Below are 27968 nucleotides of genomic sequence, written 5' to 3'. Positions count from 1 at the left end.
AGAAAAGAGGCTTGTGCAGCCAGACCAGACTCTTGGTGTGTGTGTGTGTGTGTGTTTTATTAGTACAGCATTCCTTCCAAGCCAGCCCCCTTCCTCGCTCCCACCTCCTCCCTTCCAGGTTGGCAGCACACATGTTTCGGTTTCCGGTTTCCCCGGATGATTCCCCCCTTCCCAACATCTTTAAACAGCTGAGAAAGGGCTGTGTTTGCTGCTTCCGGGGAGGGGGGGGAAAGAACCTGGAACGTCCAGGACCCCCCCCCCAAAATAAAAGTGACGGAAGGACGGGAAGGTCGAGCGGAGCCCGAGGGACTGTGTGCAACTAGCTCAGCAGCAGCGAACAGACACAGGCAGCTTCTATAGAGGGCAGGGGGAGAGGCGGTTTCCTAGCCGAGGCCACCCGAGATCCACCAGCCCTGGCTTGTGGGTGGAAGGGAACCCCGGTGGGGGAGGGGAGGGAGGGAGGGTACATGGTGCGAATTCCCCTCCTTCCAAGGGATACAAGACTGACTCTGGAGAGGAGGATTCCTTCTGCTCCCCACAGGCCATCTCTCTGCGGAGCGGGTGGGCTTGGGGCCTTCGGGTCCTCACAGGTCACTTTCCCCGTACAGGGCGCTGGAGAAGGAAACATAGTCCAAAGCTCCCGACACGGCGTCGGCTCCCGAGTACTTTGTCATCCGGCTGATGCAGTATTCGGCCTGCTCGGGAGGCAGCTCCCGGCGCAGCTCCTCTATCGTGATGTAGTTCTGCCAAAGGAGGAGAGAAATGGCCAGTGAGTGAGTGAGTCCCTCAGCCCGCTTCTCTCTCGGAGGTCTCTTTTTCTGCTGCCTGAAGGGGGACGGACGGGACGGGCAGGGGTCTCGCGAACCCCTTCTCTGCGATCCAGCCGGCTTCCACCTCCGGTCACAGGGGAGACGGGGAGGCCGCAGGAGGGGCCGAGACGGGGAGGCTGAGAACCGCCCCCCCTCCCTGGCCTTGCGCTGGGGCCGCCCGGTTTCCTTACAAGGAGCCAGACCCCAAAGCCGGCTTCGGTGGGTAACCTGCGGTCCGAGAGCAGGCTCCCCATTTCCGTGGCCAGCGCGCCCACCCTGCTCCCCTCTCCTCCCCGGGTGGGTGGAGGCAAGACTTGCCTTGTCTGAGGCCAGGATCTTGAAGGACGCCATGACCTGTTCGGCCGTGTCGGTCTCGGCCGTCTCCCGGGTCATGAAGTCGATGAAGGCCTGGAAGGTCACCACGCCGGTGTTGTTGGGGTCCACCAGCGTCATGATGCGAGCAAACTCCACCTCGCCCTACGAGAGGCAGGAGGAAAGCAGGGGTCAGCGGGGGCAAAGCCCCGAGGGGCGGTTTCTAACTCTCTGCGACAGCTTTTCTGCTCCGAACACCTTGTGGGGTAACAAAGAGCAGAAGCTCCCGCCCGGCTCTGGGGTAGGGCCAGAAGTCACCAGGGCTGCACCTGTTGGATGTCGAGCCTGTCCTATTTGGTAGATACGGTTAAGGCCACCTTATCTGCAGGGGGTCGGTTCTAAGCTCCCCCAAACCCACAGAGGCTAACAACATGGAGACCACGAACACCAGACATTGCGTGGTCTCTGGTCCTTTCTGGTGGCCAGACCTGGTCAAGGGGAGGGGATTTTATTCAGCGTTTTCAGCCAGTGGATAAGTGAATTAGCGGATACTGATCGCGCAGATGGGTGTGTGTGTGTGTGTGTGTATGTGTCCTATTGTATTCAATTGAGGGCTTCCAGGGTTGGGGGTCCTCTCCCTCCTACCAGGTCATATCCCATGGAGATCAAGCAGGCGCGGAAGTCGTCCGGGTCCATCATCCCGTTTCGTTTCTGTAACGAGTGAAGAAGGGGGAGGGGGAGGTGTGAAGGGGGGGCCATCTCACCACCACCCCAAAGTAGAACCCCTGCAGGGAGACTCTCTCTAGGTGGACCGGATCCGGCCACGTCTCTTCACGAGGAGCAGAGACCCGCCTCCCTCCAACTCCCAGGGGGAAGTCCCCGGACCCTCCGGATTTGTTCAGAGGAAAGAGCGGGAGAGCGTTTTAGGAGGGGGTTTGGTGGCCCCGATGGCAGGCTGAAGCGCTTTTTTGGGGGGGGTGGGCGGAGGATCGGAAAGAGTCCCTTACCCGGTCAAAGTGGTTGAAGGAGGCCCGGAACTCGTTCATCTGCTCTTGGCTGATTCCTTTGGCGTCACGAGTGAGGATCTGGTTCTCCACCTCGTTGATGGTGCGGGCAATGGTCGTCAGGAGCTGCTCCCACCCCACTCGGATGTGCTGCGGTCAGCGAGAGGAGGTTTCGCAGAATGAGACGAAACAATTGTGGGGTTCCTCTCTCTCTCTCTCTCTCACACACAGACACACAGAGTCCTATCTTTCTAACAGCAAGGGAGTACATTTATCGAGGACCACCCCTAGATGCAGGGATGAAGACTGCCCCAGCCCAACCCTGAACTGTACAGGCAGCCGTGGGCCGCTTTGTGCGCATGACGACTGGCCAAAGTGTTCTCTGCCACCCGCAAGGGCAAGAAGGGCATGCCAGACACAGATGGCTCTGTCTTCTCCCCTGACTGCCACTGCCACCCCCTCCCCAGCCTATGCCCACTAAGGCAGCCCCTTCCCCTTTCTTAGCAACAGGGCTAAGCCACAAAGATTGACCCCCCCACACACACACACACACTGCCGCTCCCCACCCCTCCATCCCAGAGACTCAACCTCCATGGTGTAGTTGGTGTGCTTGTTGTCAAAGACGAGAGCCTCCTGGATGAGTTGGTGATCCCCCTCCAGCTTGTCAATATTGGCCTTGTAGTTGATGATGTTCTGCTCGTGCTGCTTCAGGTGGTTCATCTGGTCCTCCAGGGAGCCGCTGATGTCCACGGAGATGTGGCCAATCTCCTGCCGAAGGAAACCAGGCAGAAAGCGGCTTTCGACTCTCTCTGGACCGATGGATCCTGGCACGCAGCCATCCATCCTCCCAGGGGGCCTCCCTTCCCCTGTAGTCATCCTCCCAGCTAAGGCAGAGACTTCCCTGTGAACCAGCAGGAAGAAACCTCCTTCCACGCCTCTCTTCCTCCGGCTGCTCCACCAATGATTGGCAGGAACGTGGCGGGTTGCCTGTCCCGCCTCCTTGTCTTGAGTGGGCGATCGGCCAAGGAGGCGGGGCAGGAAAGCCCGTGCTCCTTGCCCAGGACTGGCTGAACAGCCAGGGAGGAGGAAGAGAGGAACGAACTGGCACGAACTTCCGATCCGAGGTTCGCGCCCATCTCTAGTCTCAACCTTTCGTCCGCCAGGTGTCCTGATTTCACCTCCCAGAAGCCCCGGCCAGAAGGGGCTCCCTGTAAGAATGGGTTTCCCCCTTGGAGAATTTTGTTCCTATTTCTGCGCCCATTTCCCAAGAATACACCTTTTTTTCAGACTGAAGCCCTCGCGGATTAAAGCATTTTTATTCTACAACCGAGTGTAGTTGTCTTTGTAGACGGTTTCGGATTTGACTTGTATCCGTAATACTACAAGCGCGAAGGATCCTGGAGCCGTCGTTCCTGACGGGGCAGGAAAAAGGCCTTACCTCCATCTTCGTCTGGATCCAAGGACCAATGATGTTGGCTTGGGCAGCAAACTGGCGCCGCAGACGCTCGTTGGCTTGTTGCCTGGCCAGCTCTTCTTGCAGAGTCTGGTCGCGGTGCGGGACCAGCTGCTTCACCTGGAGGGGGCGGGACACGAGGGGACAGAGGTTCAGTTTCTCCTCAGCAAGGGGGGGGGGATACACGAGAAGGGGTGCCTCTGCCAGGAGCCCCTGTCTTCTATCTCACGGTGGATGGCTCCTTCCTGGCCAACATGAAGCAGGCATTCTGAAGCCTGTCACCAAGACGGGACCCCTTTCATCAAAGGAAAAAAGAAGACAGCGTAGACATTTCCATCTACTGGGGCTCAAGAAAGCACGGGCCTGAGGCCCTCAAGGCTGTTCTTACAACCCCGTAAGTCCCCTTCTAGCTCGATGGTAGAAAAAAAAATCGGGTCCTCCCCGCAACCCTGCTGGGGAGAAAAAAGAGGCAATACATTCACTTTCTCAATAGGCCACAGGGTCCCACGGGCAGTATTTAACAACCCCAAATATCTATTTTCCCAACTGGAGGTATAGCTAGGAGTTTACTCCCAGTCCTGAAAGTAGATATTTTGGGTTATTCATCTCTTTTTTAAAAATTCCCCCCCCTTTATTTCTGGCAGTGAATGCAGATTCAGAGAAATGGGGGTCCTCCTTGATTCACCCAAGCGACCCACCCCCAAAAATCACGCCCTCGACAATTCCTCAGCCCACTAAAGGGTTTGGGATCTTGCAAGCTTCCCGGAGACAGCGGGACGGGAGCAAAGCCGTCTCCAGTACAGCTAAGGGCAACGAATGAGGGTCGGTCGTTGCTCCTTGGAGGGGCTTCAAGCTCTCCCTTCGCTCCTGGGTTAGAGGTCCAAGTAACTGATCCACTAATCTCAGGGCAAAGATAAGCTATTGACTCGTGCCAAAGTCAGGGAAAGCGTAAAAAAAGGAGGGGTGTTAGGGCCCGGGGTGGACCTCCCCTCTGGCACGGAAGAACCCACCAGGCTTTCAGCTCCAAGCCAGAGGCTGCCTCTCTCTCCCCAGGGTCTGCACCCACCGCCTTGTCCCCTGAGTGGGCGAGGGAAGACGTGCAATCTGACACTGGGCTTTTCTTTCTTTCTTTTAAAGGTCCCCCCTCCCCTCACCGTGTCCCACTTGTTGGCGATGTCCAGGTGGGAAAGGTTGGTGTAAGGGTTCACGCCCGAGAGCTTGATGCCGTAGGTCTGGGCGATCTTCTGGATCTCGTTCTGGATGCCCAGGATGGCCATGCGCTCCTTGTCGGCCTCGGGCAGAGTCGCTTTGAACTGCTCGTGGGCTGTGATCAGGCTCTGTGGAGGGCGGGGGGCGGAAGAAGAGAGAAAAAAAGGGGGGGTGTCATAAGAGCTGAGGCTCAGGCGAAGAGGAGTGGGATAAGAAGAGAGGTTCTTTTCCTCTCTTCACTGGGAGAGCTGCTTTGCTTCGTTCATAAAGGTTATGAATCTGGAACCTCTTCCTCTTGGCTTCAATCCTCTTCTATCGAATAGAAGGGGCTTGCCCCCCCCCAGCCCCCCCCCACTGACCTTTCTCCTTTCTCTCCCAGGTTTCCCCACACCTCACGCCACCCGCATGAACATCCAGGAGGGCCTGCCAGGTCCCTGGGTCCCGGCTGGATCAGCCAGGGTTCAAAGCTGCCTTCCGCTTCCTCTCCCACGCCTTGGCTTGCTCAGCAGTGGGGAGCTGAAAAGCCGGACTCTTAAAACGCCCCGACTCAAGAGTAAATGCCATGCAAGGGGCCTGTGAGCGAAAGCCCTAACTCCAATCCGTTTGTAAATGGTGCTTCCTGTGCCCATCAGCACGAGTCCTCTCCTTACGCTGATCTTTGAAAGGGGGGGGTCCCTTTGTGACTGGAATCCAGAAAGCCTTTGGATACGATAATGGGAAAACTGAGCTTTCAAGGGGTTTTCTTTTGCCTTCATGGGTGAGGAAATGAAAAAAACAGAACCAACTCTTCCACAACCACCTCCTGGATTCCTGGCTCCTGCTTAAGTCCGGGGTTCCCAACCTTGGATCAACCCAGATGTTCTTGGACAGAAACAGGGGGGGGGGGCAGCAGGCGGTGAAGGCCTCTGGGAGTGGCCGTCCAAGGAGACCTGGGGGGGGTGTCGGGAACCCCTAGGGGTATATAAATCATGAAAGGGAGAGGGGCGAGCGGTCCTCTCAGCCCGGGAATGAAGGAAAAAGCCGTCAGGGCGCGAGGGGGGGGGCAGCTGGCCAGACTCACCTGGATCTCCTCAATGCTGTGCACAATGAACATATCTTGGAGGTCTTCGTTGGCGCCGTCCATCCAGTTGTTGAACGGGGCAGCCCTCTTGGCGAACTCCAGGTACAGCTGGTCGATGGTCTCCAGCAGCTTCTCCACCCGCTGGGCAAGGGGGAACGAGAAAGCAGGACAGAAAGCCGTCAGAGGCAGAAGTCCAAGGGAACGCCACGCCCGGACCCCAAGCCCACTAGGCTTCAACTCTCCCAGTGCCCCTTTTTCTTGCTGACCTCCAGCGAATCCCTTCTCTTCTGAGTCAGGGTCCCCAGGGTGTCCCACTGGTCACAGATGGCCTGGCAGCGGGAATTCACCGAGGCGGCATCGTGGTAGTCCAGCTCACTGCAGCAGAGAAGAGAGAAGCCAGGCGGGTGGGACCTTCTCTGGTGGAGCCCAAGGTCCAGATCGCTCCCCCACCCCACCCCCAGCACACAATCCCCTAAGCCCTCCATCAGGCACACCTAATTCACCCAGGTATACAAGCCGGCGCAAATTCCACACACCCAAACCCCGGTACCCACTTGAGTTCCTGCGCGATGGCGGCAATCTGCTCCACGCGGTCCTGATGGGCGGCCAGGTCGCTCTCGAAGGCCTCATGCTTCCGCATGAGAGCCCGGATCTCGTAAAGGGAGGCTGACTCGTAATCCTTCTGCGAGAGCATCTCTTCCTTCCCTGCGGCAGGAAAGCAGACGGGCGCTCAGAGGCCAGGCCACGGAGGGGCCCATGGGCGGGAAGGGAGCGAGACCAACGGGGACCCGTGGGCTGGCCTGCGGGGGTGTGTGTGTGTCTCAGCAGGTACCTCTGGTCCAGTTTTCGTGGAGCGTAGCCTTCTGCTTGAATTTCTCGGCCAAGTGGTCCAGGCGCTCCAGGCGCCTGATCTCCGTCAGCAGCCATTCTTCGTAGCCTTTTTCAACCTGCTCCAGACCCTTCCAGGCGTTGGCAATGTCCTGCAGGCGGCACACGACAGAGCAGCCTCAGGGCCGGGCTCTCCCCACCCCGGGCCTGGCTGGACGGGCACCGGACGGGGATCTTCTGCCGGCAGGAACCCAGGGCACACCACCACGGGACCAACCCATGGAGACGCCTCCCACCCTTGGCCACAAGAGAGGCTGACACGTCTTCTCTCTACGCAGGGGTGGGAATCTCGATCGGCGGCCTTCTTGCAGCCTGATTGAGAGCCTTTGGCCATATAAGGAACGTTCTTAACAGAAGGAAGAAGCTGTTTCTTCTAATCAGTCTGTTCCATACTGAGTTCTAATCTATTTCTATATTTTAATGTGTGTGTTTTTAATTTGAATGTGGCCGCTTCTTTACCTGTCTTGAGTGCTCTATCTATTTTTGCAGAAAGTCAGAATGGAAATCTAATTAAGTAACTAATTATGTCCCAGGAGTTTCTGGGCAAAGCTTTCACGGTGCCACTGCCCGGCCTCTTTCACAGAACGGGGTCTAGACCATATCTTTTCCTTCGTAGCCCTCCTGTGCGTTTCCATCACCCTTTCCAAGTGCTCTTTTTTTGAAAATAGAAATAATTGAAGGGGGGGGGGGAAGAAAAAAGATGAAACAGCTGCCCAAAGCCTTTCAATATTTACCAGCAAGAGGCAGCAGTGTGGAAGTACTCTTGGCCCACAGGGCAGCCTCAAAACCCTTGAGACATTCTGGCTCTTTTTACTGAAGTCCTGGGCCACCGTGGGGGTCAAAACAAAATCCAAATGCAAAAATAGGGGATCCCTTTATAGGTGACTAAAAAAAAAAAATCATCACCGGCATCCACAAGCTTTCATGGATGAATCCACACTTAGGATTTGAGCCTGCTGGGAGAGAAGGGCCAAACTCCGAAAGCTCACGAAGCAAGCTGGGCTAAGTCAGTCTGGCACAAAACTGGGAGGGCGTCTTCCGGAGCTAAATCCCTGTCGTTGTGACAGGAAGGGCTTCCGGGGGGGAGGCTCCCCTTCCCGCTCTGCCCACGCCCATGACTTACGGAGACCATCTTGCCCTCGGAGGGCATGAAGGCGGGGCGGTTGCTGAGGCGCAGCTTCGTCTGCAGGGTGTTGAAGTTGATCTCCAGCTGGCATTTCTCCTGGACGCGGGGCGGCTTGTGGACGCGGCGGTAGTCCCGGAAGTCCTCCAGCTTGCGCTGCATGGCGCTCATGCTCTTTTCGGGCACGCGGTTCTCCAGCCACGGGATGGTGCGACGGATCCATTCCAGGAGCTACCAGAAGGCAGGAAAAAAAGAGGTGGTCTGAGCCCCCTCTGGGGCGCGTACGGTCCAGGGCGCCTTCGGGTGGTTTTTCATGGAAGAACCGCACCCCCAGCCTTAAAGTACCGCCCGGGGCACTAGAATGGCTTGTTGCGCTTCTGCTTGGGACTCGGGCAAAAGCATCAACAGTGGCGGGACACACTGCAGGAGATCGGACGCCCAGCGCTCATCCTGCTCTTTCTAAAACGGTGGAAAACCCCCCCCCCACGCTTCTACTGATCCCGGGGCCTCTCCTCCTGAGCAAGAAGGCAGTACCTCGCTGGCCAGCTTCTCGTACTCCTGCATCAGCTTCTCATTCTCCTGGTTGACTGCAAGCACTTTGCAAATCCGGTTGGCCGCCGTCTCGGCCTGGAAGTGGGAAGAGAGAAAAGGAAACGGGCCATTTAATCGCAGTTGAGAAGGACATTTTGCTGGGGTCTGGGTCACCTCCTCCTCCTCCTCCTCCCTCAACTCTCGTAGGCTGACTTTTGAGACCGTAAAAGCCCCTAGAGGCAGGGACCCTGTCTGGCCGCACTTTCTAGACCGTTGTATGGAGGACAACGAGCTCTCTACGACCCATAAGACCTGGGAGGGAAAAGGACGCTTATTTTTGCCATTACCTGTTCAGCACCAGCAAAGGCGTGATAGAAGCAAGAGACGTAAGTCATGATGGCCTTCTCGTCCGGTTTGGGGGTGTTGACAATATCTGTGGGGGGGGGGAAACAGAGGAGCTGAAGGCGGGCAGAGAATGTGAGAAAGAGAAATTTTCCGAGGGGTGGCACGCAGAAAACGGTGTCAGAAGCCGGAGAAGCCTTTGGCACAGAAAAACGAGGGGCTTCCGCACACGCTGTATACACCTTTTGCACCCAGGAGCTCCCAAAAGACACACCTCTTGGAGGGTAGATTCCCCTCCTGGACAAAAACACTTGGGCTCACTGTGTTCCAAGCCCTCCTCGTCCCTCTCCGACCCTAAATGGTCCAGGAATGGGGGTCCCTGGCTTCCTACCTTCCGCGTCCAACATCTTAGGGATATCCAGGTATTTCTCTGCCACCTCAAAAGCTGTGTTGAGGTTCCCGATGGGGTCATCCTGCGTAGAGGTCAACACAGAGGGCTTGTGTTACTTCCCACAAGGTGGGGGAGGAAGACTGGTAAGGTGACAGATGGGGACAGAGCGGGGTTCCCCCCCACACACACCCTTCTTCCCTTGCTACTTGGCCCATTTCATAGGACATGCTGTGAAGAGCAGACTCTTAAGTTGCTCAGCCGCACAAGCTCCCTGGGCCGGTGGATGGCTGCAAAAACATGGTCCAGGTGGAGGGAGCGCAGCCCGCAGTGGGATCTCAGAGAACGAGGATCAAAACCAGAGCCATTGAGCTACATGTGGGTCACAACGCTGCCTCAAAAGAGGACCAAGGCTCAGCCACCCCCAGGGGCGATCAGGGTCAAGCCCAGAGGAAAAAGGGCCCCTTTCGGGCAGGAGGCAAGAGGACACGGGCACCTTTCGGAGCTTGGCGTAGTCAATGAGGTCAGGGCGGTGCCGGTGGATCAGAGCGCAGAGAGCAAGGCCGTCTTTCCAGCTGGTCGGTGGGCCACGGAGAGAGAAGAGAGAGAGACGGAGTGAGTATTTTCAAACCAGCAACTCCTTCCCAACCCGCCCAGTTTTGGATGATGGAGAGTGAGGAGGAGATCAAGTAGACCTCTCAGCCAAGCACTGAATCCCTTCCTGCCTCCTCTGTTGCAACCCCATCAAATCTGGGAGCGGGGGGGGGGGGGGGAGAGGAGAAGAAAGAGCTGAAAGCAGCCAGTCTCTCCACAAAGCCAGCGCTGCTTCCCTTCCTCCTCGCTCCCAAGCTTTCTTCTGGCTCATCCTCTCCCTCGCGCACAAGGCATGGATCAAGCTCACACAGGCAAAAAAAAACTTTTTCTTTCTTTCTGCATGGGCGAGGATGCAACGCGCCTGCTCGGGCAAAGACACGCAGGCAAGGGAGACCCCGCTTGGGCTGTGTGTTGACAGAGGGCGATGGTGGTGGTGCAACATTTCAGTGTCCTGCCTGAATTTCCTCAAGCTCATCGTGCTGTGACAGCCCGCTCTTCAGTTCCCCGCACACAGCGGATGATCGGCCGAACACGACGGACCTCAGATCATCTCCTGTCCGAGTCCCCTGACAAAACCCGGCCCCCCCGTACCTGATGTGGAAATTCTGCACGTTGACATTCCGGTAGGGAGCCGTCTTCCTCTGGCACCAGAGCAGCAGCCCCTCTTTGGCCGAGGTTTCTGGAAAAGTCAGGAAGAAAAGCACACATGCACACCCCGGGTTACAGCTCTCCTAAAAAAGCCTAGATCAGTGGTGTCGAACTGTGGCCCTCCAGATGTTCTTGGACTTCAACTCCCAGAAGCCTTCACCACCACCTCTGCTGGCCAGGATTTCTGGGAGTTGAAGGCCAAGAACATCTGGAGGGCCACAGTTCGACACCACTGGCCTAGATGAAAACTTGGGAATTTCCACCTGCTTTCTTACGCCTGGGGAAGCCACTGCTTCGTCCAGGTAGGAGATGCTCAGTTTCTCCAGATGCTTTGGGCTTCGCCTCCCAGCCCACCTTGCCAATAAGGGAGACAGCAAGAGATTGCGGTAGCTCTCATCCGACCCCTGTTCTAACCGGGGCTGTCTATTCTGACTGTCTTTTCTTTGGTTTCTCCTAAAGGACCAGTTCAAAAACTGCCTGCCATCAAATCCATGGCATCGGCGGCGGGCAGTTCCTCAACTGCCCCGTGAAGACACAACACGAAGCCTCAGCGATGGTCTACCAGAGTCTTAAGAAAAAAATTTCACTTCTCCCGTTTCTCCACCAAGGAGCAGAGGAAGTGTTCAAATTCGCTGATATCCTGAAGTGGCTCGCTTATTATTAAGCCCCTTCTCGATATCAGAAGGAGCCAAACCAAATAGCATAGCATAGGCATCCTTCAGTCTCGAGAGACTATGGTAACATGCTCTGAATCGAGGAGTGTCCTCTCCAGAGCATGAAGCCCGGGTAAGGTAATATGGAGGATAGGCTGTTACCCAAGCAGCAGATCCCCCCTCTCCACGTTGCTGAAATGGTCCAATGGAAAGGCAAGAGCCAATACAACTGGTTCCAGCAACGTTGCAGGAGTTGGCAGAAGGACATGAACTGCCTTCGGGGCTCCAGCTCCGGATTTTGCCTCTAGGTTAACTCCTGAAGCCAAATAATGATAACAGATAATAATTATAGAACGGCAGAGCTGCCAGGGACCCTCCTTATGGATCATTGAGTCCAGCCCCTGTTCAAGGAGAAGTCGAACCTCCAAACTCTTGGCTCTGCCCCCAAAGGCCTAAAGCACCAAGCTTTCCAGCTAGGATCACCTTGAGCTCTGATATGTCATCTGGGCACAAAGACCACACCAAACGGAGTAACATGTCTCCAGCCAACCACAGTTGACTTGATTTTGCCTGTACCGGCCCATTCTCCAGAAGGGCCAGTGTGGGAAAAAGCCCCGGTTCTTCTACCTCAGGAGGCCACCAACGCCTTCCCCTCTTAGCAAAGCAGGTGGCCGAAGCACCAAGGGGGGCCCCTGTCCCACCTGGTAACGGAAAAAGGAGCGAGGTCGACCATGACATGAAGAACGGCTGTCGTGTTTACCTTCCACTGAGATATCCTGGATGGCAAAGCGGAGGATGATGGTCCAGATCATGCCCAGGGTCATCTTCAAGTTTCCGTCCACAATTTCTGGAACAGCCCAGAAGGGAAAAACTTAAGAGAAAGGCAGTGGGAGGAGACAGAGGAAGGGGAGCATCTGCCTCGCTGGTGCAGATGAGGTGCTCGTGGGACCTTTAGTTATACACCAAGACAGACAGAAGGACGGACAGAGGGATGAAGGATGGCTGTCCTAGTCCCTAGGAGAGCAGCAAAACCCACCACAGTTGGCCATCAGAGCTTTATGAGGAGCAATCAAAACATCACAAGAGTGAGCAGACTTCTGCGTTATTCAGAGCTCTGCATCATCCGATCACGAAGACGGGATCTGTCCTGTGTCGGACAACCCTTTTGTTACGTTTTCCCATCCTCAACATTTTTGGGGGACTATCTGGTGGGATGAAGAGACCCTCATAGCTGGAATCATTCAAGTTCAAGCTGGTTTTCCAGCCAGCGCCCTCGTCTGGCGACACTCACTCACCCTCAGCCCCGATGGACACCAGCTTGACCCCTTTGCTGGCGATGAAATCCAGGGCCTTGTTGACGTTGGCGATCTTGTGGAAGCGCATCTTGCCCTTGTCCGGCTTTGGCAAGCGTTCGCCTGGGGGGGAGAGGAAGAAGAGGAGAAGGGTCAGGGGAAAGGAAAGCAGGGCCTATCCCCACCCGCCTGCCCTCCACAGATGGACATGGAGGTCCCCGCTGCCTTGGCACACCCTCCCTCTCTCTCATATCTCTAGCTAGTTTCTCTGGGAGGCTCAGGAGCAGAAGCTGCCTTATAGCAACAGGCCTTCAGACTTTCCAAAGTATGACCCCCAGCATCTCTCAACCAGTGGACGGGGATATAGTGGGAACTGCGCTTCTAAAAAGACATGTTTCCAAGGTCTGGATGAAGCTTTTACAGCCCAGGTTGACCTACACGGACTGGCAGTGGCTCCCCCGAGGAAGACCTTTCCTACCGCCAGCTACCGGGTTCTGTTTTCTTAAGAGACAGCAGGAGCAAAACTTGGAAACTTTGGTGTGCAAAGGTTCGCTGCACCAGAGCTACGATCATTCCTCTGGAGGGATCCCAAGCAAGACAAGAGAGGCATCTGAGCCAGGATTCCATCTACGTCCCTCTATGTCTCTTTAGACCACATGTTCCGTCGTCCTTAACCACTGGCAAGGCTCGCTGAGGTTAATGGTATCAGGAGTCCACAACTATCTTTTTTTTAAAGTTTCCCTCCCCATCCATTGTTTCTTCTTAAATCTGAAACCTGCAAATCTTGTGGGCTGGCAGTGAGCAGGGGCCTGTCCTTCTTATCCCTTCTCCTGCCTGTAGCGGATGGGCTGTTGTTGTTGTTGTTTTCTTGTGTTCTGCAACAGCTGCCTCACCCTCCCCTCTTGTGCCCCACAGGTTCCAGGCCTCAGGTTCCCCCCCCCCCAGGGATTTCCTTACCTGAAATCACTTCCAGGAGAAGCATGAGCTTCAGGCCGTTCCGGAAATCTTCCTCAATGTTCTCAATCTGTGTCCCTGCTTTCCTCAAGTGCGAGTTGCACCAGGCTGTGAACGTCTGGGGGGAAAACCAGAGGCGGAAGGTGGGGGTCGTGATGTCAAAGGCCTGAAATCATCACTAAAACGCCGGTTCTCCAGGGAGGAGGGGAAAAGCCTCCACGCAGAAGCAAGACCTACTGATGCCCCCCCCCCCAAAAATAGACTGGGAGGTGATGGCAGGTTTAAATTTGGGGTGCCAGGTTGACAAAACAGTGTGGCTCAAGGCCACCCACATGGGTTTCCAACACCTGCACAACTAAACAGCTCGGAATTTCACAGCCCATCATTAACCATACTGTACGCACACCTTATAAAATGCATCAAATCATCAAGACGGGCCATTGGTGTGAACCATGTCGTTCCATCAGATTAAAAGCTTTGAATGAGGCTCCTTAGAATAAGCAGGCTACAAAACGGGATAAACCTGAAAGAACCTCATCACTCGTCAGTGTTGTTAACAACGAGACCGCGCCGGCAGAAGGAGCAGGGTGGGAAAAACCACCCGGCGCCATCCAAGGGTTGGCATTCAAGATAAATGCCAAAGTCAGATTCCTCTGAGCTAAAAAGGGGAGGTTTTATGGACACTCAAGACGGATTCATCTTATTTGCCACCAGGTCGCTTTCAACGTGCAGCCACCGATGAGTTCCCGACGGTCAAAAAGATCCAAGCATTAACACCAGCTGAGGTCCGGCAAAATGGAGGCCATGGCTTCCTCTATTCCTCCTGGGGAATCTGGTCTAAACCAAAGATGATGTTGCAAACCGCTCCATCCGCCTGTCTCTTGACAAAACAACTCGCCTAGGTAAGTCCGGGACAGACTCCTGCTCGGGAAGCTCCGTTGGGCCAGGGACCACCCTCTCCTCCTGACCTACATTATTGCGGGATGCTTTTGAAGATAAAGGAGAGCGGGGGGGGGGGAAGACTTCATACACCACACTTTTCGAGTCACTAGAAATATAATGAAATAGAGCAAGGTAGCAATTTCCAGGACAGTCACGTTAGCTCGTTGCAGAAAACACACCAGGAGGTTCGCATTAACTTTAGGACTAACCCATTTCTATTTTCCACAAGCATTCCCAGGCGGCCAATCGGTGGAGCTAAAGGGAGCGCCACACTGTTCTTCCCATGAACCAGCCTTGCAAAAATGTTGAAATTTTGGGCACCTCCAGAGAAGGCAGGATTCTCGGGGGGGGGGGGACATTGTGCTCGGAAAGACAGAAGGGCAGGCCTTTATTCTTGATGAGGATGATGTTTCTCTGGTTGTACTGCAATTATTCTTGAAGACAAACTGTATTTTGATTTAATTCTTTTTTTTTTAAAACCTCAGCAGGTTTGCAGGCTCCTTTTGAGCCCTATCCACCAGGCTTGCCTTCACCTACAGGAGGCTTAAGGTCAGAATATCAGAAGGATTCTTGCAGAACGAGACCTCGTTCCGGACTTTCCTAAAGTCCCTTCCCTCTCCTGGTTCTGAGGGTCGATCAAAACTCCCTTGAATCCATCGAGTTTTTAATATTGAACGTTTTACAGGTTTTTAATCCCGAGACTGATAAATCCAACTGCATTGCTTCGTTCTTTTCTTTTCACAAATATAAACCAGGTCTAATGGGACTGCCACGTTCCCGCATCTTTCATTTCATAGAATCACACCTAATGGAGTTGAAAGGGGCCTCTAATTTATTTATTTATACATACATACCCCGCCTATTTGGTCATTGCGACCACTCTAGGCGGCTTACAACACAAAATACATGTACAAATATAGGAAAAGGAATTTTTACGCAATTAGACCGTTCTACAAGGCCATCGAGTCCAGATGTTTTGGACGACAACTCCCACAATCCTTCATCACTGGCAATAAGAGCTAGGGATTCTGGGAGCTGAAGTCCAAAACATCTGGATCGCAACTCCAGATGTTCACAGGCAACAGCTTTTGCCTCCCCCAGCCCGTATAGCTAATACTAGAGGTTTATGTTGAGTCCCACGCCAATGGCACCCAAAGGGTAACGTCTACTCTGCCTCTGAATTAAGGACACGCTCCACCGCTGCAGCCTCGAACTGGACAGAGAGCTGGTGGTACAATGATGCCCTTTTATAGTGAAAATAAATTTTGCAGAGCAAATCAGGGAAGGCGAGAGAGGCTGCAGCGCCACAACCTAGCCGGTCACTCCCTCCAAGCTTCCCCAAAGACCCCCCCCCCCCAAAAAAACGCCTAGAACAGTTTACAATACACAACAGCTTCCTGCCTCCTCATTTCTAGACTGGAAACCCTGGAGATTTCTTTCCCCTCCTCTCTGCCCTCTTGGCACAGTCCCCACTGCCCTGGACCGTATATATGTGGGAAGTCACATCCACAAAACCCTTCTCAACCTACAAGGCCTTTACACAAGCCACCAAGAACCACGAGACACAATTCTTAATTAAGAAAACGGACCCCTAAGTGTTTTTTTTTTCTCCTGCATGGAATAATTTTATGATCATGCGGAGACCATTGGGGCGTAATTTTTTTTTGTACAGCTGCTTTGCATCTACTCACTTTGCACTAATGCTGTGCTAAAATCCATACCCACCACCCATACAGACACCTGTCAGCCGTGCACTGAGGGGCTGGGACCTCATCCTCTACCTCTTGCCTGCTGCTCGTTTGTCACGTATGCTTATTGGCACCAGATACTGTCTATCAACTGCCTTCACTTAGCTTTCCTTAGGTTTTTTTTTGTAAGACGTTAAAGATTTTTAGCTGTGATAGAAATCTAACTTGATTCGGGTTTCATCCCTCATACTAGTGTATTGAACTGTACTGTATTGTATTTTTATTTGATGTACTTTGCAACGGCCTGTGTGTCATGCAATAAAATTATTATTATTATTATTATTATTATTATTATTATTATTATTATTATTATTATTATTATTATTATTATTATTATTATTATTATTGCCACGTATGGGTAAAGGAACAGCCTAGCACACTTCAAGTGAGAAGGACATAAGACAGAGAGTCGAATGGAAGTCTGACTCCAACTTGAAACAGCTTCCTGAGCCTGTCGAGACCAAACTCGGTTACTGGAGCAGAGTCTTGACTGCAGGACTGCAGTTTAACCACGCTGCCACCAGGTACAGTATATTTATCTATTTATTTAACTTATACGCCGCCCACTCTACCCAAAGGTCTCTGGGCGGCTTACCACAATTAAAATACATTAAAAGATAAAACGATTAAAATACAGGAGCAACCAAGGATCGTAAAAGACTGAAAACACAAAACTGGCCACAGCACCCGAAGCCCCTTTTAATATGTCCCACTGATTTTAAAAAAATGACTAGGAACTCTGCAAAAAAGGCTGAATACCACTTCAGGAGTCCTCCCCCCCCCCCCAAAAAAAAAGGACGATTATGGACAGAACAGACTCAACTGAGCATGAGGTTTTTGTTTCTTTAAAAAGCTAGGAGAGCGATGTCTCTCTCTGGCTAGCTAGTTTCCCACAGAGGTGTTTTAAAAATAAACAGGTCATTATTAGAAATGGCTCTCCCACACACTTCCCCGGAAAAGTAGAGCCCTCTTTAGGACAGGATCTTTCCAATAATGTGTGCGAAGTAGCTTTAGACGGCGGGTGTTGATTTACATTATTCAGTGGTCCAACCATCGCCCTTCTGAGCCAAGCCTAATTTGTAGGTTCGCCAAACTGTGTGCAGATCACCTCTGACCCCCGCTTCCTCTCGCTGGGACCTGGTTAAGTCACAGGTACCCACACCAAGGAAAGCTATTTCCAGCCCCATGGGGGTGAGTCTGGTCCAAATGGGCATCCTTCCCCCCCCACAGTCCTTTTGTCTTGCCTGGACTGGCTCCTGCCTCTCATGCCATTATTAACGAGGCTTAACGAATCTGGCTGCAAGCCTTGGGATTTAGAAACAGGCCATCCGCTCTTCCTGGCGTCGGGCAGCCAAGAGATGACGTAACATAAAGCGGTCATTTTGCAAAGACCCCAGGACAGTTTGCAGCAACTGCAACCAACCAAACAAACAAAAAGCCTTTTCAGATTTATTTATGATTATTTACTTGTATTTTTCACCTCGCCTTCCTCCTTAGAAAGAACCCCAAGGTGGCTTAACGTCACTAAAAGGACGGTATTTAAAAGCTCAAAATGGCAAGTATTCAAATATTTTAAAAAGAATTTAACAAGTATTCTATGAAAAACCAGTAAATTAAATCAATATTAAAAGCACATTGAAAGCAACAGAGCACAGCTATGTTTTTTTTTTTAAAAAAACCAACCCTCCCAAGCAGCCCATCAGCTTGCCAGAAGAGAAAGGTGTTGGCCGGCTTGTGGAAGGACACCAAAGAATGGGCGAGCCAGGCCTCCAGTGGCAGGGAGTTCCAGAGTCTCTGGGAGCAGCCACAGGAAAGAGTGAGCTTGTGAGGGTGTTGGGGCTGAAAGAAGGGCTTCCTCTGTTGATCTTAAATGTTTGGGTGGATTCAATAAAGGGAGACGCGGCCTTTGAAATAGCTTGGACCCAAGCCATTTAGGGATTTACAGGTTAGAACCAGCCCCTCTGAACTGTACCCGAAAACGGACTGGCAGCCGTACAGATTTTAGCATAAGTTTGTGGGATTGCTGTTTGCCTCTTTATATGTAGCACAATATTCAAGCTACAGATATATTAAACACCAAAAATCCCAGAATGTATGTACAAAAAAATGGACACTGCAGTACATAAGTTTTGTACCAGCGAAGGGGGTCAAGCTGAAGTTTCGCCGTGAGGTGACACCCCGGTCCTCTGGCCTCCATTCCAGAGCTCATAAGCCGTGTGTGCAAATAACTGGGACGTTTTGCATATGGTGAGTACACTGTGTGTCCGGCTCCTCGAAGAGGTCAGAGATCATGATCTGGACTTAACACATAAAAGACTACAAAGAAATGAGGATTTTAAAAGCCTCAGGCTGCGTTGAGTCACAGGAATGAAGCGGAATGGGATTTCCAGCTGTGGATTTAGAAGTTTAGATTTTGTTTTACTGAATAAAAGAAAAAGTTTGCTCTTCCTGGTTTGTTGGCTTTTCTCCTGTTTTATTTTATTTATTCAAAATATTTTTAACCCCACCTTTCTGCTTGAAAAGGACCTAAGGCGGCTTTACAAACGATAAAAGACAATATTTAAAGCTGAAAACAGCAAGTATGCAATGGTGGTTAACATCATTAAAAGACAATGTTTAAAACTACAAATAAGGAAGCATCTTACAACATTAGCAGGAAATTCCAGACTAAATCCAGTTAACAGGTAATTCCGAACAGAGTTGGGCCAATAAATCTGCTGGTGAATGATAAGTCACAATTTACATAATTCCATTGATTTAAAGGGGGGGGGAGTCCAACCTAGTTGAACAACTGTATCAAGGCTACAGAACGGTGAACATCCACCTTGCTATGTTTTTCTGAATGTTCTGACCAAAGTTAATGGAAATTTTGAAGTACTGATGTAAGCCGCCTTTATATACTTACTGTATTTAGCTTTAAATGTTATCTTTTTAATGAGAAAGGCGGGGTAAAAAATATTTTAAATAAATACTGAAATACATACTTAAGCGTGTACTTTTGAGGGAGAAGCCTATTTTAAGAATTTTGAGGAAAAATCTGCCTTTAGCTAGGGATTAAAATCAATGTTTAAAATAAAAGAGTGCTGTATATAAACCGCCTGATAGCACATAAAAGCACTCTCTGGGTGGATTACAATTTAATAATGCAGGCCGTGCATCAATAATGTTTTTGGACAGGAGGATCCTTTTTATTTAATGTAACGACAACGAGCATTTAAACATGTATTTTTGAAAATAAAATGTGAATTGAAGACACGCTTTCAATAAACACCAGGCCAGGTTGGAAAAATGCTAGAAATTGAATGTAGTCGCTGAAAGCCACGAGAAAAAAAGTAACACAAACTAAGAAAGGGATTCTCAGTGGCACGTTATCCCTGTACCAATAAACGGTACCAACAAGCCATCTCAAAAGGAGAGATGACTTTTTTAATGTTACTATCTAAGGCAAGAGACTTTAAGGCTGAGTTCTTGGGTGTGTACCCCTCACATGGTACACAAGGAACCCACAGGATTTAGTGCTCTGAAGTTAGAGAGACCTGCTCTTAAAAGGGGATTGCGGACAACCTAGGTACATGTAACATGCCCACCAGCATCGGAGAGATCAGGCTTTAAAAGGAGAAATGTGCTTCTATCTTGAAAACCAATTACAAAACAGAACTTGCCAAGGCCGGGAGGGTGAAAAAGCTCCTGCTTGTGACAATCACATAAAACCTGTCCTCTTCTAATAACAGGTCAGCTCTAATGGCATCTTTGTAATATGCGGTTCGGCCTCTAGGGCTCTTCTGAACCAAAACCTTCTCCAGTGACTGAAAGGTGGTACGCTGTACTGGTGAGGGTTGGGCAACAGCTGAACGGGTTTAAACAGCCAACTGGCCACGAAACTCACAGGGCGATCCTAGGCCAGCCTGACCCAACCTCACAGGACTGCTGTGAAGATAACGTGCAGAGGGAGGAATGCCCTGTTATACCACTCAAGCTCGTGGGAGGAAAAAATAGGACATCAATGACTGGCGGCTTATTCCTTCAGAGCTGAAAATGTGCAAACGCCTTTCTTTGCTGCTCCTGTGTGCCCAGCAAAGGTCAGCTGCAAAACCCAAATTGTTCTCAGAGGACAGCCAAAAATCCGTGCAAGGTTTTGAGAGAACAGATCTCTTACTTCAGGGCGTGATGTCACAAGAAGCAGCAGGAGGGTGATGCTAAAGGCATTGCTGCCTGTTTTAAGGTGCAACGTTGCAGATTCCCAAAGTGGGCTCATCGGGTTTCGAGTTTCGCCTGGAATGGCTTTTCCTGTTCTGGGTGCAGAGAAAGCCATAAAACTGTTGAGCTCCCCTTTCAAAAATACAAACACGGCCCTTCGGAAACTCTGAACTGTCTCCATCCCACACAAAACTCCCGGGAAGACCAGGATGGATAAGGAAAAAAAATGACTTTTTTTTTTTAAAAAATCAAATTGATTTTAATCACCCGTATTTTTTTTTAAACCATCATTATTTTAATCAAATCAACCTTGGAGACGATTCACACGCGGGTTTGTTTCCAGCTGCGCGTATCGCCAGAATGAAGACTACAAGAAGAAGGAAGTAATGTAGGTCTCAACTGGAACAATAATCCTTCCCAACTTCATTGATTATTTTTTAAATAATGAAAACTGAAATTTGAGGGAGAGGATCTGGAGCATCACAAGGGGGGGGGCAAGCCCACTTCCCTTTCTCGATGCACTGTGGGCATCTATCTGCTTGTAACATATTTTATCTGTTCTCCTATATACAGGGAAGAGGTAGGTTTGAATCCCAACTCACTGGCCAATGTGAAACCATCCCTCTGCACAGAACATATATATATGGGACGGTTTCACACTGGCCGGTGAGTTGGGATTCAAACCTACCTCTCCCGGCTGAAAAATGAACACGAACATTGATAACTCTCAACGGAGCAGTCCTTAAGACGCGTTTTCAATCCGACAATTTCACCCTCTTCGCTTAAATAGAATTAAAGCAGGGCTCCTCTGGGTTTCGTCCTCCACTCAACTGAACCACCCCGGCTGTGCAAGTCTCTTTAAATAGCTTCTTCTTCGTCCTCGGTCTGTCGTGGCCGGCTCTTGCCACCCCACATGCTGGGGATCAGGAAGGGAGCGAAGGAGGGAGGGAAGACTCCTCTTAGACCTTAATTAAGCTCTGCCCTCTTCCAAAATGTTGCCATTAGCTCATCCCACGTCTCCTTTGCAAGGGAGTACAGCTGAAGAGCAGTTTTTAGAAACTGCCTTAGATGGGCAAGGCATCTGGAACACCAGCAACAGCAGCCATCCGATACCCCACTGCTGCAAAACCAACCCCATGGATTTCTAGCATCAGCAGGAAATGGTGTCCCGAGCCATATGGCAGGAGCGGTTTCGCTGAGGAGCAAACCCCCTACTTCAGCGGAGCAAGGAGAGGGAACGTTTTCAGGAGGAAGAGGAGGGTGCTTGTGTTTTCAAGGGTTTGTTGTTGGAAAAACGGATTTCTCAGGGTTCCTGGGTCATCCCAGAGCACGCTGACCCCCATTGCATTAGATTTCAGTGGCTGGGGGAATCATTACCATCTTTCAATGAAACCCCCTGCACACTTGCTCATGCAAACACATGCATGGAGCCCATGTATATGTGGTGCGCTGGCTAGAATACTTTTTTAAACCTGCAGGGTGTCTGTGTGTTCCATGTTTAAAATATCTGCTTGGACAGGCCCACATCATACTTTTATCTCAAATTTCACTAGGTGGTTGGCTGATTGACATAATCCATAATCTCAGAACTCCAGAGCCAGACGGGACCCGATGGATCACGGGGTCCAGTCCCGGCCAAGAAGGCACGGGAGGGAATCGAACACCTAAACCACGGAGCTAACGTACCTTCGGTTCTTGGGAAAGAAAGAAAACCTATTTTCCTTCTTGCAAGTTGCCCCAAATTCTGCTAGCTCCCCATCTTTTTTTTGCACTCATGCAGACTGAGAAAAAAAAATATCCATGCATCAGTGACGAGAGAAATGTTTAAAATATACCATTTTTGTTAAGTGAACATGAATATGCCCACAAGAGAAGGTGGTTCGATTAGTGTGATATACTTATCTCATCCATCCACAGGGACCAGAAATTGCAGTGGATGCTTCAGAAATAGAGGATACTGTTCCTACTCCCCTGAATCTTCACAAGATTCAGCCTACCTGGAAGCCTCACTGATTTTTACATCCTCTAAAAACTCATCAACGACCACAAGTGTTTCTCTGACATGAAACATAGCATTCGGAATCAAAGGAAGGAACAGAGGCATTGAAAATTGCAGGCTGCTGTGGTTTTAAAGGAAAGAGCGGGCTGCAGGAAATCCACGTGAATTGTCTGGAATGCAGAAAATACAGATCCCAACCTCTCGCCTGTTCCTTCTGGACTACCAAGTTCCCTTATCCCTGGCAATATAAGCAGGGGATTCTGGGAGTTGTTGTCCAAAACACTGGGAGGGCCAAAGGTTAATCACCTGTGTACACTAGGCGTCCAAATGAGAAATTGCTAAAAAAAAAAACAAATAAATTTATAATTGAATATTGCTGGCAGTAGATTTTTTCGGGACAGTTTGGGGGCTGTACTCCATTTTATTGCGAAACCATTGTTCCTAGAGGTTTCTAGAAGCAGAAACTTTTAGCCTATTGTTTTGGGAACAAACGTCCTAGGGCCACCTAAATACCCCCGGGGGCCACCTGCAGAGACAACGCTGTGCACGCCCTGATCTAAGGTGATGCTCAGACCTTTCTGGGGTTCTGCCCCCCCCACTTCAAGCCTCAATGTCAAGTTGCAACGAAGCCTTTCCACCCCAATTCTGGCTCCCTGAACTGTGGTGAATCACACGGGGAGGGGGGTTGTCTGCGGCCCTGCCTCCTTCCCTTTCTGCCCAGAGGAACAGGTGGGAAATACACTTTCAGCAATGAGATCAGCAGGAACGGTGCCCAACTCCGGCAGTGTAGTCTTTTGGGACAGGTCACTATGAATCATCACTGAGGAAGGCTCATGTTTGAGACAAGGGAATGCTCAGCTAGTGTTTCCCCGTGGATAGATTACAGGCCTCCCCAAGCAGGTCCTGGGCATGAAATGGACCTGCTGTGCCCCAGGGCTGAGGTACAGCACCTGTCTGGCCGAATCAGAGCAGAGGGACGCCGAGGTTCACTAGCGAGGGTCAGGACAAGAGGGTCCATAAACCCGCTGGTGACCTGGAAAACTCTTCTCGTGGCCTGCGGGAACGGTCACTACCCAGTAGGGAAAAGCCGGTGGGCTCAAACCCTTCTGCAAGAGAACGCCAATAAAACACGTGGGAATTGGCAGGAAAATGGCAGTAAAACTAGTAAAATCACTCACTGGTCTCACAGAAATGTCACACAGCAAACCAGACCATGGATGCATCTAATTCAGTACTGCTTAAAGGCAGCTGGAGCTACCTCCTTCCCTCCCTGCACCCCAGAGTTTCAGATGGGGGGTCCCGCCCAACACAGGAAATCTAGGGAGAAGGAAGCTGCACAGTCTGGATGCCAAGCGTACCCCTCTGCCACCGAGACGGCACAGCTACGTCAGAAGGAAAAACAAGCCAATGGTCTTTTGGGTTGTTCAGACCAATAAAAGGACGCTGGACAGGGAACAGCCTGAAGGAGAGGGAGGAAGACCCCCTTTTGCGGAAAGGTCAGGCAGGCATCAAAAAGAGACAGGTGAACGAGAGGGTTCTGCCCGTCTGGCCAAGCTCACCTTCCGCAGACCTGTGGGTGCCTCTTTTCAGTTTTGAGTTTCTAAAATTAATGGCCACGGATGAAAGAGGGAGGCGGCCGACCTAGCTCAGAACACGGCTTGGTTTCTCGACATCAGTCGATTCAACAATTCCTCGCCCTTCCCTAACTAGGTGGCCTCAAGTGGATGGTGACCCTTCCCCAGAGTTTTCTGAAGTACACAGAAGTGGGCCTACCCCTCGCCTCCTGGTTCCACCAGCCACACACTCTGCAAGACACAGCCGTTTTCTCAGGACAGCAAGGCATATATTGCATTTAACATCCAGGAGGGCTCAGAAGCATTCTCTTTGCGATGACACCCCAGGATCGGTGGCATGCCTCTTCCACCTTTTAAAGGCAGGAAACTGAGGCTGCGAGATGGGCACAGGGGCATCCGTGGCATCAAATCCAGCCTGTGAGGAAACGAGACAGGAACTGGAACCAGAGAACAATCCTAGCACTTCCTTCCCTGAATGGGACTTGCTTTGGCCTCAGGAGCGGCCCAGTGTACCTCCTCCCAAAGGTGTTTTAACACAAGGAGGGACACAGGGCATCGAATCCAGTGAGGTGGCACCCCCGTGCAACCAAGGATAGGAGGAAGAAAGAGCGAGGCCATCGGCTAGAGGGATCTCGGCTAGTTCCCCCCCCCCCGCGACCCATGAATGTGGCCGGTGCGCTGGTACTGGGGACCACAACCAGCATCTTATCAAGGAGGTGCTGGGGGAACATCGGCTCGCATGGCTTTCAAAGGAACTGGGCAAATGAAAGCTTGCATTTAGCTTTTACATCGCAGAATGGGGGGAGGGCCCTGCACATGGAAGAGCTTCGCAACTTCTTGCCTACTTGTTATTTATTTATTTATTTATTTAATTTATATCCCGCCTATCTGGTTGTATCAGGACCAGATCAGTTATGTCAGCATGAGGCTAGGCAAAGCCTCACCGGGCCTTCAAGCGCCACCCTCGGCAAGGCCTCTCCCTGCAGCCACCAGAACGTCGTTCGGCTGCTTGTAAAGCAACCCCGGGTGGCAAAAAAAAAAGCCTTCTAATTTTCACCAGGAGAGCCGAAATATTTGCCAGCTACCTCTCAACGAGGCCACACACACCCCCTAGCAGGAAGGCCAATGTTCGTCCGCCCCGCGGAGTAAAGGGATTACGGGCTCAGTCCGACGATCTACGATGAGGACAACCCCATAGGTAATAACCGTTGGGTACAGGAGGAGATGTTCTTTGCTTCTGCCATACGGAGATATATTTAGCTGGCTTCTCTCTCCCTCTCTTGGGTCTCCTTCATTCCCGGCATAGCTGAGACACAGTTTCGGCCCCTTGGTGGATTCTTCTCCAGTGACATACGCCCTTCCCTTCTCTCTTCTTTGTATCCTGCAACGCCTCGCGCCCCCCCCCCCCCCTTTACAGGACTGGTGCAAGAGCCTCATCTGACGTCCTTTGCCCAGAATGTCACTTATGGTTCCATATAGGATGCAGAGCCACAGGTTGACGGGAAGGGACAGCTGCAAAAAAACAGTATCAGATGCCCAAAGGAAGGCAGCTGCCTCCTCCGAGTTCTCCCTTCCCATCAACTCTTTACAGCGCTCAATGTATATAAGGAAAAGATATATTTCTTCTTCTAGGACTCAACAGGGTGCAAAATGGGATGGCTCACGGTTATAAATAAACAAAACAAAGCATTCGTTTGGATGCTACTGACTTTTAGAGACGATCTTCCCCAAATGTTTGGGAACCGTCTTCCTCTAAAGGCCAGGACTGGTCTCATCGCTACCCAAGTCCCCCTGAAAAAGCGGAGCCAGCCCTTGCTGCGCGGCCTCCCTTATTTCTGGGAGACGCTGGGCCACCCGCCACTCCCAAGGGAGACATGTGTCTCCCCCCCCCCCAGAACCTGTAGCCGTCTTTTCTTCTGGCTCCTGCAAATCAAGAGCCTCTCCATGGAACCACCCCTGAGCTCCAAAGAGGTAAGGCTAAGCTTGCTCGCACCCCATTCCTGATTTACATCCTCCGTTTTCCCCTTGCTCGCTTTCCCACCTTGGTAGCGCAAAGAATAATCACAGTAACAATATAAAGCTCCAGCTAACACCATCGTCCACATTCACAGATTGAAATGACATGATTTGTGTAACTGACCAACTGGAAAAGAAGAACTTACAAAGGACGTTCAGCTCAGCTGTGTTTCCAAGTTGGTGGCATGGTCATCATCCTCAACAGCCAAAGAGCCGACAGGGCCTGCAATGCAGATTGAGCATCCTTGCCCCCTCCACCCGCCCCCCCCCCGGTCACCCCCTTACCTTTCGCTGTTGCTTCTCCCACGCCGGATCGAGCAGCAGGTCACGATCCCAGTCTTCCTCCTGCGCCATGTAGTCCTCAGTCACCATGTAGGAATGGTTGTACTGGACGTGGGTCTCGATTTGAGTCGTCATGTTTCCTTCTCTCTCTCTCTCTCTCTCTCGTCTCCTGCTCTTCTCAGTGCCTGCCCCTGTTCCCTTCTAGCCACACGAACCCACCCGCTCGCTTTCACGCTCTCAGACCCCCTTTCTCCTCCGTTTGCTCCCCCGCTCGGCTCTTCCTCAGAGGTCAAGATTGCCCCAAGCCCTGCCCAGGCTCTGCAGTCTGTCTGCTTTGCCGATGCACCTGTCAAAACTGGCCCACGTGACCGGTCCTCAATAAGTATTATCAGCCCTGGGAAGGGGGATCAGGTTCCATCTTAAAAAGGCCAAAGGGAGGGGACCGGGCAAATGTTGGTACCAACCAGACAGGCTGAAGACAGCTGCTGTAGCAAGCCAAAGACTCCCCCACCTACCCACCCACTCCCCTTTAAAGCAGACTGAGGAGGCTCTTAAAGGAAAATTGTCCTTGGGGGTATGTACAATGTTATGTTTCCCCCCCCCCCCAAAAAAAAAATCCATGCTGGACACAGAGGAACAAATTTGCCTCCCTCAAGCTGTGCAGGAACAGCTCTTGCGTGTATGAAAGGTGCTGTGAGAGTAAAAAAAAAAAACTATTTAGATCACAAGAGGTAAACCACAAGGAAAGTATTCCACAGATGTCATCAGCTTCAAGAATTAACGAAGGGCTCACCAAGACAAGGCTGTACATGGGCTCCAGGCTGAGAAGGCAACAAGATCAAAAAGGCTCTTGATGTTCTCCTGTGACCTTGGACGTTACCCTCAGCTTCCCACATAGCTGGTGGCGCTCCATCGTAAAGTCATTTTCTAAAATAAGAGGCAGGAGACACAAGCTTTTCTTGAGATCCCAAGGTTTCCAACACCCCTAGGAGTCATTTCCCCACTTTCCGATGGGTGGGCTTCTTTGTGGTTCTTCTCCAGGGCAAAAAAAAAAGGAGTTTCCGTGTCTTCACATGCACCGGCATCTTGCTTACCGCTTTACATGTTCCAAAACTAAAAGCCCAGATATTAAAACAAAACAAAACTAACAAGAAAAAAACAACCCCAGATTTTGCTGGATTGACCCTAATCTCAGCATGTTTGAAATTATGGAAATGGGTATCACATCACCTTCCTAGTACCGGGGGGGGGGGGGGGAGGAACAATCCCTCCTGGTAGTTTGGTACTGAGGGTGCAGGATAAGGTGGCAGAAAATCAGAAGGAAGCCTGGCCCTACCTCTTAGAAAGATGAGAGATTTTCACCTTTCCTGAGAAAACACACATCAGCTCAAATTCAGCCTGACAACAAGGCAACTGGGAAGAAAAAAAGGCAGCTCCTGAATTTTCTAGGAAGCAGGAAAAAGCTGCTTTGGATCCTATTCTATGCAAGATACTGTACAATGGATATTTAGGGTAAATCCCAGAGATATTTTAGCTTTCCCTACTTTGCAGTATTTGCATAACAACCTAATGGGAGCTTTGGTTCTCTCACAACACTCCTCCTGTTACACTCGGGGCTATTCTTAGGAGTAGCAAGAAAGGGCCTTAGCAAGAGAAACAGGAAGCTAAGAAGACCCCTCAGGTTTAGGTGTCAGGGCTCAAAAGAGGGTTGGCTTCAGTCAAAGCACCTGAAAATCCCAGATTTCTCACCAAGCAGCTCAACAACCCTGCTGAGTAGAATGGGTTATGAAGAGACTATGACTGACTCAAGGACACGCAATAGCTTTTGGGGAATCAAAACAGAGTTTTCCACTCCAGGAGAAATATTCTAACCATGGCATTGCACTATGAAACACAGCATTTTCCAGGATTTTATTTACCTGATTATGAGTCTGGAGTGTAATCGACTAG

The 27968-nt window shown here is 51.3% G+C and overlaps 1 protein-coding gene across 1 annotated transcript; it reads right to left on the bottom strand.

The window, feature by feature from the left end:
* Positions 1 to 35: 35 nt before the first annotated feature.
* Positions 36 to 26487, bottom strand: ACTN3 (actinin alpha 3). Its single transcript, XM_020813383.3, has 21 exons — positions 26022 to 26487; positions 13264 to 13378; positions 12310 to 12429; positions 11775 to 11861; positions 10305 to 10392; positions 9616 to 9694; positions 9123 to 9204; positions 8737 to 8822; positions 8393 to 8485; positions 7859 to 8089; positions 6680 to 6827; positions 6402 to 6552; positions 6114 to 6222; positions 5848 to 5988; positions 4733 to 4915; positions 3564 to 3698; positions 2714 to 2893; positions 2129 to 2275; positions 1767 to 1832; positions 1128 to 1286; positions 36 to 743 (listed from the first exon to the last, which is right to left on the bottom strand). Exons 1-21 carry the CDS (start codon positions 26151 to 26153, stop codon positions 585 to 587), a joined length of 2691 nt encoding a protein of 896 aa, XP_020669042.3. The 5' UTR covers positions 26154 to 26487; the 3' UTR covers positions 36 to 584.
* Positions 26488 to 27968: the final 1481 nt, after the last annotated feature.

Source organism: Pogona vitticeps, chromosome 15 (genome assembly GCF_051106095.1).
Source record: "Pogona vitticeps strain Pit_001003342236 chromosome 15, PviZW2.1, whole genome shotgun sequence".
Classification (NCBI taxonomy): Eukaryota; Metazoa; Chordata; class Lepidosauria; order Squamata; family Agamidae; genus Pogona; species Pogona vitticeps.
Note: the sequence above shows the minus strand (reverse complement) of the source record. Positions and strands in the feature narration are given on the sequence as shown.